This window comes from Gymnoscopelus microlampas (assembly GCF_963454915.1).
Source record: "Gymnoscopelus microlampas genome assembly, chromosome: 19".
NCBI classification, from domain to species: domain Eukaryota; kingdom Metazoa; phylum Chordata; class Actinopteri; order Myctophiformes; family Myctophidae; genus Gymnoscopelus; species Gymnoscopelus microlampas.
Genome location: NC_139956.1, coordinates 47,285,582 through 47,301,638, shown reverse-complemented (window position 1 = coordinate 47,301,638; position 16,057 = coordinate 47,285,582). Strand labels below are relative to the sequence as shown.

Sequence of the window (16,057 nt, the reverse complement as noted above, 5' to 3'; positions counted from 1 at the left end):
CCCCGCCCTCGTCCTACACCCCCACACCCCCACCCCTACTCCGCAGCTCCCCCCCCACCCCTCATTCCCAAGTCGGACACCAGCATTTCTTCCTCCAACGCCACTGACAGACACGGCCGGCCCGTTCTCAACCAGTCTGGGCGCCAGGTCTGCAATAACTTTAATCAGGACGGCTGCCCCCTGGCCTCCTGCAGGTTCCTCCACGTTTGTTCATTCTGTGGAGGAGCCCACTCCCGCCCCACCTGCCCACACAACCCCACGGCCACCGCATGACTAGGCCGCCACCTCAGCACCCCCGTTAAAATCCCAGCCCTCATCCACGCCCTCCATCACCACCCCGACCGGCAGTTTGTCGAGTTTCTAGTCAATGGCTTCACCCATGGCTTCCACCCCGGCATGCTAGCCACCCCCACCACTTCACACACCTGTCACAACCTCCTTTCAGCAGTGCACGACCCCGAGGCAGTTGACACCCTCATTGCCAAGGAGGGGTTCATGATGGGGCCCTTCAAAACACCTCCCTTCCCTGTGTTCCGCATCAGCCCCATCGGCATTTCAACCAGGAAATACTCAGGGAAGAAGCGCCTCATCGTGGACCTCTCCTCACCCCACAACACACCCACCCCCAGCATCAATAGCCTCATTCCCAGTCACGACTTTTCCATGCACTACTCCACCGTCACTCACGCCATCAACCTCATCCACCTCACCGGCCGCGGATCGCTCTTGTCCAAAGCCGACATTACCAACGCTTTTAAAGTCCTCCCCATCCACCCCGACTACTGGCCCTTCTTCGGGGTCCAGTGGAAGGGAAACTATTACTTTGTCGTCCGCCTGACTTTCGGCTGCAAAAGTAGCCCCAAAATATTCAACTCCCTATCCGAAGCGCTTTGCTGGATACTCACCAACAACCACCCGATACCCCACCTAGTACACCTCCTGGACGACTTCCTCCTAGTCGAGCCCCCCTCCCCCCCCCCCCCCCTCCGGCACACGGCCTGTCCATCCTCCGGTCGGTCTTCTCGGAACTCGGTGTCCCTCTCTCCGAGGAGAAGACCGTCGGCCCCGCCACCTCCATCGAATTCCTCGGCATCACTCTTGATACCGTGGCGTTCCAAGCCTCCCTCCCCCTGGACAAACTAAACCGGATCACCCTCCTCATTCAAAACTACCTCATCACTCCCCGTTGCACCAAGCGTCAGCTCCTCGCCCTCCTCGGCCACATTAATTTCGCCCTGCGTATTATCCCCCAGGGGCGCCCCTTCATTTCCCACCTCCTCACCACCGCCCACACCGCCCACTCCCTGCACGAACACGTCTTCATCGGCGACTCGTGCCGCACCGACCTCCGCCTCTGGCTCCATCTTCTGTCCAATTGGAACGGCATCACTTTCTTTTACGACTCCCTCATCACCCACCCCGACGACCTCCAGCTGTTCACGGACGCTGCCCCCTCCATCGGCTACGGCGGGTACTACCAGGGCCGCTGGTTTGCCTCCGCCTGGCCCCCCGAGTTCACCACCCTCACCCACTCACCCACCCTTCCTCCACCCTCCACGATATACCCGGTTGTCATCGCCACGCTTCTCTGGGGCCACGAATAATCCCGGAGGAGCATCCTCATACACTCTGACAACACCGCCACGGTCCACATCATTAACAGAGGCCGTTCAAACTCTCCTGACATTTCGCCCCTACTCCGCCGTCTCACCTGGTCCTCCGTCACCCACCAGTTCTTAATCCGTGCAGCACACATCCCCGGTCACCTCAACCTAATCGCAGATTCCCTCTCCCGCTTCTCTTTTCAGAGATTTCGGCAGCTAGCCCCGGAGGCAGACCTGCACCCCACTCCCGTTCCTCGGTTTTCGGAGACAGTGTTCCACTGACCCCTCAGCTCCAGCACCTCCTCATCCAAGCCCGTCACCACATCCTCAACGGATACTCACCCGGAACCCTCACCAGCTACCTCACCACCTGGAACGCCTTCTAAAGGTTCCACGCCTCCGCAGGCGTCCCCTTCCCCTCCACTCACGTCTCGATCATTGCCGCATTCGTCACTCACGCTCACTCCCGTCTCCAACTCCGCACCTCCACCTTGCACGTTTACCTGAGCGGCATCAATTTCTTCCTCAAACTAATACACGGTTCCCCCTGTCCTGCCATCACGCACCCCCACGTCTCCATGCTGCTCCGAGGCCTCGCTCGCAGCGAGACCCCGGTTCCGTCCCGACGTCACCCACTCACCTCTGACTTGCTCCTCAGCTGCCTGGTCACCCTCCGTTCCGGCTACCACTCCCCCCTGATCGACCTCACCCTCGAGTGCAGGCTACTGCTTGCTTTCTTCGGGTTCCTGCGCTGCTCCGAGTTTACGTCCTCCTCCTCCCGTTACAACCCCTCACGTCACCCTAGCCTCTCCGACCAGTCTCACTCTCAGGCGTAGCAAGACCGACCAGCTAGGGCGCACCTCAGTCATTCACATTTTCAAAACCGGTACTCCACTCAGTCCCTACGAACCCCTTTCACGCTACGTCGCCCTGAGACTCTCTCTCGACGCCTCACCACTAGACCCCCTGTTCACCACCGAGACCGGTACCATAGCCACTTGCTCCTGGTTCCACCGCCACTTCCGCCAAATCCTAACAATATCCGGCCTTCCTTCCCAGCTCTACTCGGGCCACTACCTCCGCATCGGTGCCGCTTCCACCGCCTCCAGACAGGGTCTCTCGGACCACCTGATCCGCATCCTCGGCCGCTGGTCCTCCCAGGCCTACCACACCTACATCAGGAGTAACATCCAGGAGGTTCGGAATGCCCATCTCCACCTGGGTCGAACGTAACTGTCGCTCCGTTTCCCCCCGATGGGGGTCCCCACACTCGCTCCCCTCCGTCCCTAGACCACCCGCTCATCTCCTTGCTCTTTGGGGGCAGTATCCCGAGCGAAGGCAACGCCACCCGATTCCAGCCCCGGTGGCCGTCCGCTCCCGAGACATACTCCCCCCACCCTGAGTCTCGCCCTTCCCGGGTTCCACATCCACACACGTCCACCCATTTTCGTTCAATAAAATCCGTAAACTTGAGCAGAAGGTGTGGTCTCTTACTAGTGAACAGCCTGTTACATGACACTAGTGCACATCCCCCTGCTTTGAAAAAAGGCTTACCAAATATACTAAATTCCTTAGACAAAAAAGAATTTGCAGTAGACCTACAGATTTTGAGAAAGAAAGATATATCATGTACGCACACTTTATTGAGAGAGGTTACCCTCAAAAGTGGCTTGACTCTGCCTTAACTAAATTAAACAACCAGAACCAGGTTATGCAGACCAAAAAGTGGTGATGCATGTGCCTGCATCACCACTTACAATCCATTGAGTAACGATGTACGTAGTATCATAGAGAAACACTGGCATGTTTTGTCAGCTGATCCTTAAGGGGCCAAGCTGTTCACTGACCCTCCTCTCTTCTCCCACTATAGATCTCGAAGCATCAGGGACTATATGGTGAAAGCAGACTGATACATACCCCCCCAGCAACACACGGGCGGCTTGATGGAGTCACCGGCTTCTACCCTTGTCAACACTGTGTAGCATGTAAATACTCCAAGAAAATAAACATTTAAAAGTGCAGTCACTAAGAAACAATACACCATCAGACAGTTTGTCAACTGTAGTTCTTCCAATGTAGTCTACATGATTTCCTGATAATGTAATCTCCAGTATGTAGGCAAAACATCCAGACCAGTCCGCACACGCATTATAGAACACATGAGTGCCATCAGACGCAAGGACATTAAATCTCCTATTGCCAGACACTTTATGGAAGTCGGTCACTCTGTAGCAGATCTGTCATTCACAGTGATAGAACAAGTTAAAAAATCCAGAAGAGGTGGTGATTTAGACACCAAATTCTTACAAACTGAATCCAGATGGATTTTCCACTTGCAATCTGTTAATCCGGGTGGCATGAATGTAGACCTTTCCCTCCAATGCTACCTATAGGAACGCTGCATTTATCTTATTTTGTACTAATTTGTATATATATATTTTTTTTAATCCTTAAATGTTACTCAAATGTTTTAACAAATGTTGTTCAAAAATGTGTATCAAGAGAATGCTGACATGACTGGACTGGATGCATAAACTGCTTGTATAGTGAACTTCATGATTCAAATGTAACACAAATGTGTAATCCTGATATTTTCACTCATTTGGGTACCGGGCAAACGTCTAATTTCTCTTTTGGGTCGTGAGCTAAAAAGTTTGGTAACCACTGGGTTAACCCATTCAATCCTGGAACGCATACCGTGTCAGTTCAGATTTCTTTGGCTATTCAAAAATCGTAGATTTACAAGCTCAGCACGGCACCGAGTGCCGGGTTCTGAGCTTGTAGATCTGCTATTTTTGAGGAAAGAAAGAGAAAATGTGGGCAAATCTTTGACTATATATGTACACTTTTAACTCATATCTTTGCTTCTCGGGGTCCCAGGAACTAAATGTTTTAAGATGGGGGTCTGTGGCTAAATACATACAGCATTACCCAATTCTTAACAGACAGTGCATACAAGACGTAAACACCAATGGAAAATGACTAGTTCCCCCACATGGAGAGAATTCAGTTGGCTTACTCTACCACAAGACCTGATTTTATTTGAATTCAGTTATTTTAATAACATTTCCTTCAGCTATTTTTCTTTGATTGACCATATTGAATGGGGTGTATGTTAAATCTGTCCCATTAATGGAGTTTTTGTTGACGGTTTTGAAAATGTGACCAAGTGTATGAGATATGCATTGTAGTCAATAAGTGACCAAGTAGAGACAGTTTTTCCCCCATATGTTTGTATTTGTATGTCTGGTTTGTTTGTTAGTAATGTGCTTGTCTTTCCTTATACATGAATGTTTATTCCTGTTTTGAAAAAGTAGATAAAAGAAAATGCAGTTGGCCATGCATGCACTCTGCACGCTGGCTGGGGAAAGAATAGATTCATGGCCTTGTCAGGAACAGGGGGGTATAAATACACAAGGACTAACTAGACACAGGTGAATTCAACTGGTCAATCAACACTGGGATAGGCTGGGGGACTAAGAGGACACAGGTGGACACACTGGCAAATCATAGGACTGGTGAGACAAGACAGGTACAGAGACGGCAACAGAGGAAACCAGGAGACACTACATACTACAAAATAAAAGGTGCACAAGTGTAAAGTAAAACTCCAACTGCAACCAAGAAACAAGGAATACACGATACTTAAAAATGAAAGGAACACAACAGAAAAGTTAAACATTAACTTAAAACTAGGATCAAGGAACACATCAGGAATACAGAAAGGACACGGATCGTGACACTTTGTCCACCACTGGCTTTCAAGAGCCATTGATGACATACGGGGTCGGGTTTTATCAGCTCTGTCTGTTGTTTCTTCTCAATTACTTAACCACTTAACCCATTAAAACCGGGAAAGCATCCGTGTTATTTTAGATTTTAGCACATTTATGTATGTAGCACATTGGTTGGTTATTAAAAAATAGCAGATATACAAGCTCATAGTGCGTCACTTTGTGCCGCCTTCCGGGACCAAGTTCTGCTTACGTACAACCAGATCCAACCGCGATTGGATGCACCATTAATGTGCACCAACAATGCACCATTACATTTATTCAATGGATTTAGATCAATGTTGTGTTTTAACCCATTCTGTTACTGTACTGGGAACACTAAGAACACATTAAGACAGTGGTTCTCAACCTTTTCAGGCTGTGACCCCCAAAATAATAATATTTTAACTGCAGGGACCCTCCAAAATAATATTTTAACTGCAGGGACCCTCCAAAATAATAATATTTTAACTGCAGGGACCCCCCAAAATAATCATATTTTAACTGCAGGGACCCCCCAAAATTACCATATTTGACCCGGTGACCCCCTAAATAATCATATTTGAACTGCAGGGATCCCCCAAACTGACAAGCACTTTGGAATTGTAGGAGTTGAGGCATTACAATTAGTTTGACTCCACAGATAAATATTGTGAAAATAGCAAGCTCACAAGATCTTGTAGATCGGCTATTTTCAAAATGTTTGCCTCTTTTATGATTTGACTGTTTGCTGAGTAGGCTATTTTTGATGCAATAATGGCCTTTTGAAGAAAAGACAAAAAGGTCTTAAAAGTCCTTAAATTATCACTTCACAGTCTTGGGACTTAGAAAGAAAATTGTTGTGAGCTTGTAGATCAGCTATGCCCAAAAAAACATTGGAATATGTTTGAAACATTTTAACACAAATATCTTATGGGGGGGTCCCTGGCACATCATATTTTGAGATGAGGGTATGCGCACACGCACACGCACACGCACACGCACACGCACACGCACACGCACACACACACACACACACACACACACACACACACACATATATACATTAATTTGAGAGTGCTTGACAACCACTGCCCACCCTTATACTCGTGCTTGACAACCACTGCCCACCCCTTATACTCAATACACTGTCTGATCCCTCTCCAGAGTGTTTGGGAAATGTGCAGCAAACGCAAAGCTTAATAGATCTGGTACTGCCCAAAATATAGAACAAACATGAGAACATTCTCATTCTACTGCTCTGCCACCAAAACGTGGAATGCCCTGACACAATCCATTAAAACATTTGAATCACTGGTTTCTTTCAAAACTAGCCTGAGAAACTCTCTATAAAAGTCCTCATAGGGAGGTAAATGCAATTTCCCATTGAAAGGAAGTGTCATTCACTGATGACATTCAGCAACCACCCCCCACCCCACCCCACCCCACCCCCCAATTCCTTCTTTGTACATAGTGTTGTGTTTGTTGATGACATAATTGGCGTGATCTACAAGCTCACAACGGCTCGCAACGCAAGGCGTTGTGGGCTTGTAGATGGCTATTTTCACAATTATTGCATCTTTCTTATATTATTTGATAATTTGGCCAATGTTTGACCAGTTTTTATAGTATAGTTTGTTGAATACTTTTGAATATAGAGTAATGGACTTTTTTCTTTTCTTTTCTTTCTTTCTTTTGTGAGGTATCAAAAAGGTCCTTAAATTGTCACTTCACTGTCATCTGGGGACACCCCCAAAATCATGTGGACCCACAGGTTGAGAACCACTGCAGGAACAATGTCCAATCCCTGTCTATTCATTTCAATAGGCTGCTCAACAGCCCCAGTTGAAAGACATCACACACAGGTGTTGGAAGTAAGCAGTGCAGTCATAGCGAGGAGTTAGTTTACATGTTCCTCAGAATTGGCTCTATGCACAGCAGCCATTTTGGAGATCAATTGGGCCTCCTCTTACTTCCTTCACAGGTGTAACCAATGATACTAACAAAGGCTCTGTTCAAACAGAGTCAGGGTGCTGATATTGTGCATGTTGACTCACTGGAAACACTCATGGTTCCTTAAATGGCTCCTTAAAAGGTTTGTAACTCTGAGAGTGTACAAATGGAACCAAATGAACCCGTAAGGGTCCATTTGGTTCCATTTGTTATGGGGGTCCCTGAAATTCAAAGGTTTGAGAACTACTGTGCTACACTAAATGGAACAAAGCCTTCATTCGTATCATTGGTAACACCTGTGAAGGAAGTTGGGAGAGGCCCAATTTCTTTCCAATATGGCTGCTGTGCATAGAGCCTATTATTAATAGGTCAAATACAGCTAAAGATCGAAACGGCATGCTGCTGCTGTAGCATGTATCGCGCGCGTGATTGCGTGCGTGTGTCTCTCCGTACGTGCGCGTGCTTTGCCTTCCCCTGTGCATGCGTGGTGCGCGTGCCCACGTGTGTTTTTTTGCCATGTCGTCACCCTTTTAAACTAATGGCCTAAGTCATTTAGGAAAAATTAAAAACTGATCCAGAACAAAACTATATGATATTTCTTAATCATTTCACCCAAAATGTTTATAACAAATTATGACTATTTAAATAGAAATAACACTATCTGTCAGTTATGTAACATAAGAGATTGAAATGGGTTTAAATAGGATTAAATCTGACTTAGGCCAAAATAAAAAGCAAAACAAATTACAAAATGGCCTAAATCAGTAAATAATTTGGCTTAAGTCACAAAAACATGTGACTTAGGCCAAACAAAAGGCCTATTTTGTCCTAAGTCACACTAGGGAGTTAGGCCATTATACTAAAAGGGGCGTGAACAGTATGATCCTTTTCAATTAGGAGTTGGGGCATTTTACCAGAGGTGGCCAGTGTCATGAGGACCTGACTTAGGCAAAAATATCATTTCCTCAAAAAATTACTTAGGCCATTAGTTTAATAAGGTGACGATGTGTTTTGAGTGTCACGCTGTGCCGTCCTGAAACAAATGCACGCACACTCGCAAACACATTCAAGATAAACCAGGCTTCCTAAGCCAGAAGAGAAGCTCCCAATGCAAAAAAAAAGCGCTATTTACAAAATGCTGACAACACAAAGACGCCCTGTAATTTCACTGAGTCTCCCAAGAAAGTCTTTATAGAGCTTTTGGCAACAAAACTTGCATAGTAAACATTGCCCTCCCCAACAGGGATAGAGATGTGAGGATCGTGTTGGAGCATCTTGCTGACTTGGAACCCCAAAAACTGCTTGTGTCATGTTTCACCGACTCCCCCTTCCGCTATTATGACTCCAAGCATTTTCAAGGCTTTCCCCTCAACTTGATCATCTAAATGCAAATAATGTGTTTTTGTTGAATTCAGATGAGGAGGAAAAATGCAAGGTTAAAGGACCACTTCACTCATTTATTGATGTAAGAACAATGGCTTCTTTTTAACTTTCCAGGAAGAGAAATGTTGTAGTTTCGGTTTATTTTGCTGTGTTTGTTTCCCCAGTCCCACTTCCATAGACTTGGTGTTCAGGGCTGCTGTCTAAGACGGCTGTGTGTTCTGTTGCAGACATAAAAATGAGGTCACAGCATAAAAAGAATTTCTGAAGAGAAATAAGTATGTAATTACCCTAAATGTAGCACAGAGAGAGAGGAGAGAGAGAGAGAGAGAGAGAGAGAGAGAGAGAGAGAGAGAGAGAGAGCGCGAGAGAGACAGCTGTGTTCCCAAGAGAATGTTGTCATAAATACAGAAGCACCGGCAAACGTTGCATGAGAGCTGATGAGAGCTCAGCCAAACTACTTTCCACATGTTGTGTTGTCAGCCTTGGATTCACAGAGCAATGAGAGCCACATGACTAATCAATATTATTATAATGAATATTACAACATTACTAATCAATATTATTATATTGAATCAATATGAGGCACCTGCTTCTGCTATACAAATACATTCCTGGATTATCACCTGATTAAATGTTAAAGTGAAAGAACCGAAAACATGTGTAGGACTACCCAACTCTGATCACTAAAGCTGAAATGCAGAACTTATTTTAAACACTTTGGTTTTTTAACCTATTGTCCGACTATTAGTGACACAACGCGTTGCATCGCGACACATTTGTGAGCTTTAAGAGCTGCATATTTTGGACTTATTAAGGAGCCAAGGCCGTAATAGGGCCGATGGTCCCTTTTCGTTTCTCCACCTTGTATTATTCTTCCACCGTTTTACGCATAAATGGCAGAATTAGCTTAACTGCGTTTTTACGAAACTCAGCAATATGGTAGAGGGTCATGGAAAATGGTCAAGAAATGAAACTCACACTCATTCGTCAAAGGGTGGCACTATAGCACTCAATTGAAAATGCAAACTTTGAACAGGTATAACTCATGCCCTGACTTTTGACCTTTAGATCTCCCACCATTTTGAATTATATGAAAAATTGTTCAAATCTATCTCCTCCTGGGATTTTTGCACAATGTGCACAAAACTTTCTACATACAGGCAGTCCCATTTTTATGAAACTTTGCAGTTCGGTAGAGGGTCATTCCAAATATCACTGAAACCAATCTTACTCCAAATGGCCAAAGGGGGGGGCACTATAGCAGTCGTTTGAAACTTTAAGCCAATAATTTGATGACCGGCGGAGTCTCCTAAGATGCTAATGTCTCCACATTAGCATCTTTCAGCCGGTCATCAAATTATTGGCTTAGGAATGCGACAACAAATTAAAAATCTCCATGAATTCAAGGCTTCATGGGGTGTGTAATTGATAGAAAATAAGTATTTTTTCTCCTTTAAATAAGGAGCAGTGTAATTCGTCATGGTTTGATGCGTACCTGGACATAATGCGTTGCAGGTGCTCTTCTGTACAGACATGCCCTCGCAGAACAGCCCCCCGTTGAGAGGGGCGGGGTTTGTGCATGTGCGAGAACGCCTCTGCATGCCCCGCCCACAGCGCACGTTGCAGGAGGACCAGTCTGTCCACGAGGACCAGCCTCCGTTTACTGGAGGAGAACAAGAAAAGAAACAGGAAGAGAGACACTCTATAAGCGATGGTAGTAGAATTTTAAAAAAGTAGAATTTTAAGCTTGTAAATGTGGGGCTGATTTGAATTACTTTAAGTGCTGCTGGTTATATTAACCTATACTAATACTTATGTTTTGTATTTGTATTCTAAATGTGCAACGTGACTAAAGCTGTCTCGCAATTGAAGTGGAGTGAACAATACACTATTTGCCTCTAAGATTTAGTGGAGTAGAACTATAATGTATATTTACAGGAAATATGCACCTCAGCCAAGTAAAAGTACCTCACAATAAGCTCTATGCACGGCAGCCATATTGTGGATGAATTGGGCCCCTTCCTTACTTCCTTCACAGGTGTTACCAATAATAATACTAATTAAGGCTCTGTTCCATTTAGTGTGGCATAGTGGTTGTCTTATTTTGAAGGACCCCCATAACTCTGAGAGTGTACAAATGGAACATTTGTACACTCTCAGAGTTACACACCCACCATAAGGGGCCATTTGGGAACCAAAATGGAGTGTTTCTAGTGAGCCAACATGCACGATATCAGCACCCTGATCAGAATGGAACAGAGCCTTCATTAGTATCATTGGTAACACCTGTGAAGGAAGTAAGAAGAGGCCCAATTTCTTTCCAATATGGCTGCTGTGCATAGAGCCTATTGTTCTCAAGTACAGTACTAGTAAATGTACTTTCACCACTGCATGGCAGTCGCGGAAGTGTCAGACCAAAGCAATCCTCACAGTTTGAACACTGACCTACTTTCTACTTCACTCTCTTTTCTCCAAAATATATCCTTTTATATACAAAGATAATACGATATATTATTTTATATACAAAGATATAATACAATATGATGCATTCTTTCATATACAATCATACTACAGCGTCAGACAAAAGTATCAAAAGTAGCAGATCTACGGGTGCACTACGTTAGTCCGACAGACCATTCCTCCGACGTTTACTATACTAACCCTATACCTAACCCTAACCCTAACCTTAACCGCACGCGGAAGCCACGTAGTCGGAGTAATGGGTTGTCGGACTTACATACTGTCCCCCAGATGTACAAGCTCGAAGCGTGGTGAAAAGCAACACATTTTGAGCTTGTAGATCTACTTTTGCTGTTTTTGAATTTGAATCCTACAATTTTGGACATTATGAGGTTTCCACCCGACAGAGACGATAGTCTGTACAAAGATATAATATAACGCCATTGGCATACATCCTTTTATATACAAAGCAACAGAATTACTGGGAAAATAAAAAAGGCACCAGTGTAATATGTTCCTCCCATCCATCCATCCATCTATACATAATAATTCTATAATAATTATCTGCTGTAGCCATGGGGTACATACGTAGGCCTGTCACAATTATTACATAATCGCCTAATCACAATGATTTGAGATAATCGCAATTATTTTTGCATAATCGTCTTGTCTCCCAATAGGATCCCATATCAAAACTAGAAAAAGTGCTCCTAGGAGCACAGGTCTCCGCCAGGTCAGGTAGGTTATTGTGGCCTCCTGGTGGCGCTATAATAGGCCAATGTGAAAAGGGTGCCATTTCTTCTTAGGTCTTGCAAGGCAATCGGACACTGCATTCATGATTTGAGGATTTGAATTCTGTTCAAAAAATTGTTGTGCTAAATTAGACATGCTGGTGGCGCTATAACAGGCCAATGTTAAAAGGGTAGCATTTGTTCCTTAACATAGTGTGAATGTGCGTGCAAAGATTGCGGCATTTTGTTCTAAACGGGCCACTCCTGCAAACTCTAGATGTGAATCTTAGCCAATCGGCATGGAATATGAAAAATCTAACAGATCCGTCTTGATCACCTGACTATAGAGATCAGAGATAAAATGACATATAACAAATACGGTGAAGCAGCATTCTGCTTTTACGGACCAACAGTGTGGAATAAACTCCCATTACACCTAAAACAGGCAGCCTCTGTCGATAGCTTTAAAGCACAGCTCAAGACCTATTTCTTCACTCTTGCTTTTAGCTGACTCTTTGGTTGATTTTTAAGTCCTCACTGTATTGCCTATTTTAATGTTTTATGCTTTTGCTTTTATTTTATTTTATTTTTTGTTTGCTTTATTGTTAAATTGGTTGTAACTGTAACTGTATTCTTGCTCTGTAAAGCACTTTGCGCTGCATTTCATGTCATGAAAGGTGCCATACAAATAAAGTTTATTATTATTATTATTATTATGTGTACCGATTTGCGTGAAATTCGTATAAAATGGGAAGGAGTAATGTAAATAAATATGTTTTACATAAGTCGGCCTCCTGGTGGCGCTATAAAAGGTAGATGTGAAAAATGCAGGGCAAAGGTTTTTCCTTGACCTCTAGGGAGTGTGCATAGAAAGTTTTACACAGATTGGTGCAGTTATAGGTAAAAACACAAATCGGGCTAGCACCACCATGAGGCTGATTAGAAAAATCTCAAGTGTAATTTCTTCGTTGGCATAGTGGGAATGTGCGTGCAAAGTTTCACGGAAATTGCATGCTGTGTTCATTTTTGAGGCATTTTGTTAAAAACGGAGCAGTCCTGAAACTTTGGGAGCCATTTTTAGCCGATCAGAATGGAATATGAAAAATCTGAAAAACCTGTTTCGTTTAATGACTATAGAGATACTGTGCACGATTTGCGTGATGTTTGGACAAAATATGTAGGAGTACTGTGAAAAAAATTGTTTTGCAAAAAGCGGCCTCCTGGTGGCGCTATAACAGGGCCATGTGAAAAAATTGCAGAGGTTCTGAATTGGCATCCGGGGAGTGTGTGTGCACCTTTTCGCTGCGATCAAGCCAACGGTGCGGGAGTTTAGCCTTTCCACAGACGGACGGACAGAGGGTAAAACATACTCTCTCGCCATGCCTTTCGGCCTGGCGGAAACAACAGAGGCATGGACCCCCACTCCCCTCGGTCCGACCGATATATATCGCTCTGGCTCTAACGATCCATCCATTACCTTTCATCTGCTGACGTATAAACAGCTGACTTATTGTAATATCACATTATTTGTCATGTTGGAAAATGAAGATGTGCTCTTTCTTGTTGATCTACATCTGTCTCATGCTATCAAGAGCAGGAACATTGTGAGAGTCTTCTTAAGTGTGACAGATTGATCTACATCTGTCTCATGCTATCAAGAGTAGGAACATTGTGAGAGTCTTCATAAGTGTGACAGATTGATCTACATCTGTCTCATGCTATCAAGAGTGTGGAACATTGCGAGAGTCTTCATTAGATCTACATGTGTGTCATGCTATCAAGAGTGTGGAACATTGCGAGAGTCTTCATTAGATCTACATCTGTCTCATTCTATCAAGAGTAGGAACATTGTGAGAGTCTTCATTAGTGTGACAGTGGGTTGATGACTGACGGGCCTCAACAGCTGCTTTGATGAGAAACAGAAAGGCTGAATAGTGAGAAGACGTTCACTTGCTTTCTGTGAAAACAAAGGAGCCGCTCTGGATGTTGATAGACGTCAAGATAAGTAAATGTGGAAACACAGAGATTAATGAGCTGTGAAGTTTTCCCCGGTGGAATAGCAGCGCTTTGTTTCTTTATGTGCAGAGCAGCCAACAGAACAGCAAAAGAAGGTGTATAAAAAAGGTGCTAAATAGCATTAAAAGTGGTTCTGTGGCTTGTAATCGTAGGCAAACCTCTTTTGGTGATATAGCACCTATCTTAAAGGTACTATATAGCACCTACAGTATCTTAAAGGTACTATATAGCACCTATCTTAAAGGTAGGCTACTGTATAGCAGTGATTCTCAACCGTTTTCATTTCAAGTACCCCCAGCATGATATGCATTGATTAGGCTAGGGGTTCCCAACCACATGTACCACTGGTCCGCGAGAAGGCGGCCGGGAAGTTTTCCCCGCTGTAAATCTATAACCTTGCGTCGCCAGGATTTTCCACAGAGCGGAGAAAAGTTGAGTCGGTCACATGAAGAAACCAAGGATTCCTCAGTGATTAAAAACAGCGTCGTCTGTGCTACTTCCTGTTGTGATATCACTGCTGAATCCTTGCTACAGTATCTTTGTCTTTGTTTCAACGTGTGTTAACGTGCGCCGTTGCTACAAGCTGTAGCCTATTTTGTCACGAGCGCGCTAAGGAAACACTAAATGGGATTATTATTTAATGTCAACATTCAAGTACATCTACATGTATGATCTATCAGAAGATGTAACCCAGGTAAAGTAATATGTCAGTCTGCAAGTTTAACTAAAGTTTTCCACCTGTCCAAAGTAATTTCTGATTTTAGATTTTTTTTTTAATCACCCTATCCTTGTTGATTTAACGCCATTTAGGTCAATGATATAACATTATGTACAGTAGTGATACTGTAGTGATATAATAATATATAAATAGCAGCCAGTGTCATTGACTGGCAGTCAACTCCTGTGTTTTGGTAAGATTGATGCGCGGGGCGAAGATCCTGACTCCTGTCAATTTAACTCTGAGAGTGTACAAAATGTAACCATTTGTTTCTAACCATTGTGACCATTTGCACATTCTGAGAGCTACAAACAGTGCTTAATTTGTAAATTAAATTATTAGCAGTATGTGCATTTGTTATTAAATGTGACCCAGACAGGATGAAATTAAGGTGTCGTCTTGAATGAATGAATGAATTCATTTATTTGGTAACTAGAAAAAGTGCTCCTCGGAGCACAGGTCTCCGCCTGGTCAGGTAGGTTATTGTGGCCTCCTGGTGGCGCTATAATAAGTCGATGTAAAAAAGGTGGCATTTATTCTTAGGCCTTGCACGGCAATCGGACACTGTATTCATGATTTGAGGCATTTTGTTCCAAAAATGTGTTTTGCTAAATTAGACCTGCTGGTGGCGCTATAACAGGCCAATGTGAAAAGGGGTGTCATGTGTTCCTCGGCCAAGTGGGAATGTGCGTGCAAACTTCCACGGAAATCAAATGCTGTGTTCATGATTTGAGGCATTTTGTTCAAAACGAACCAATCCTGCAAACTTTGGAAGCCAATCTTGGCCAATCAGGATGGAACATGGAAAATTGGACAGATCCGTGTTGATCACATGACTATAGACATACTGTGTACCGATTTGCATGACGCTTGGACAAAATATGTAGGACGGACGGACGGATGGACAGGGTGAAAAACATAGTCTCAGCCATGCCTTTTGGCCTGGCGGAGACAATAACAGGAAAGAGCACATCAGCACTTCCATTTATCTTACCGTAGACGACCACGGTGGCCGTGGAACTGCGTCTCTTGGCCACGATGTTACTGGCTACACAGGTGTAGTTCCCAGAGTCTGAGAGACGGGCTTCTGGAATGATGAGGTTCTGATCCACTCTGGTGTCAACGACTCCATCCCAGTTCACAGGCTCCTCGTTCTTCAGCCACTCCACCTGCACACACACACAATGTAAATGCAAACAAATGCTATAACTTAAAGGGATATTTCACTTTAAAAAAAATGTTGGGTCTACTCAGGCTTTTGTGAGTTCCCCAGCTTGATTAAGTATTTAGATATTTGACATTCATTTTATCAGACACACCCCCTTCCTATACAAAACCTTGTAACTTCAAACTCCATTTTAACCATGATGATTAATCGGAAACAATCCTTGTGTCTGGTGACTGATATTGACCTTCTAATATGTGAGGAGACCGTGTTTT

General features: G+C 44.3%; 1 protein-coding gene across 1 annotated transcript in view; it reads right to left on the bottom strand.

Moving 5' to 3' along the window:
- LOC311034561 (netrin receptor UNC5D-like) overlaps nt 1-16,057 on the bottom strand; it is a gene marked incomplete at both ends in the record, with an annotated part of 140,307 nt that overhangs the window by 31,585 nt on the left and 92,665 nt on the right. Inside the window, 2 exons of the mRNA XM_084042441.1 lie at nt 10,188-10,355; nt 15,612-15,786. Coding sequence (XP_083898567.1) covers nt 10,188-10,355; nt 15,612-15,786 — 343 coding nt within the window. The remainder of the gene's footprint in view (nt 1-10,187; nt 10,356-15,611; nt 15,787-16,057) is intronic.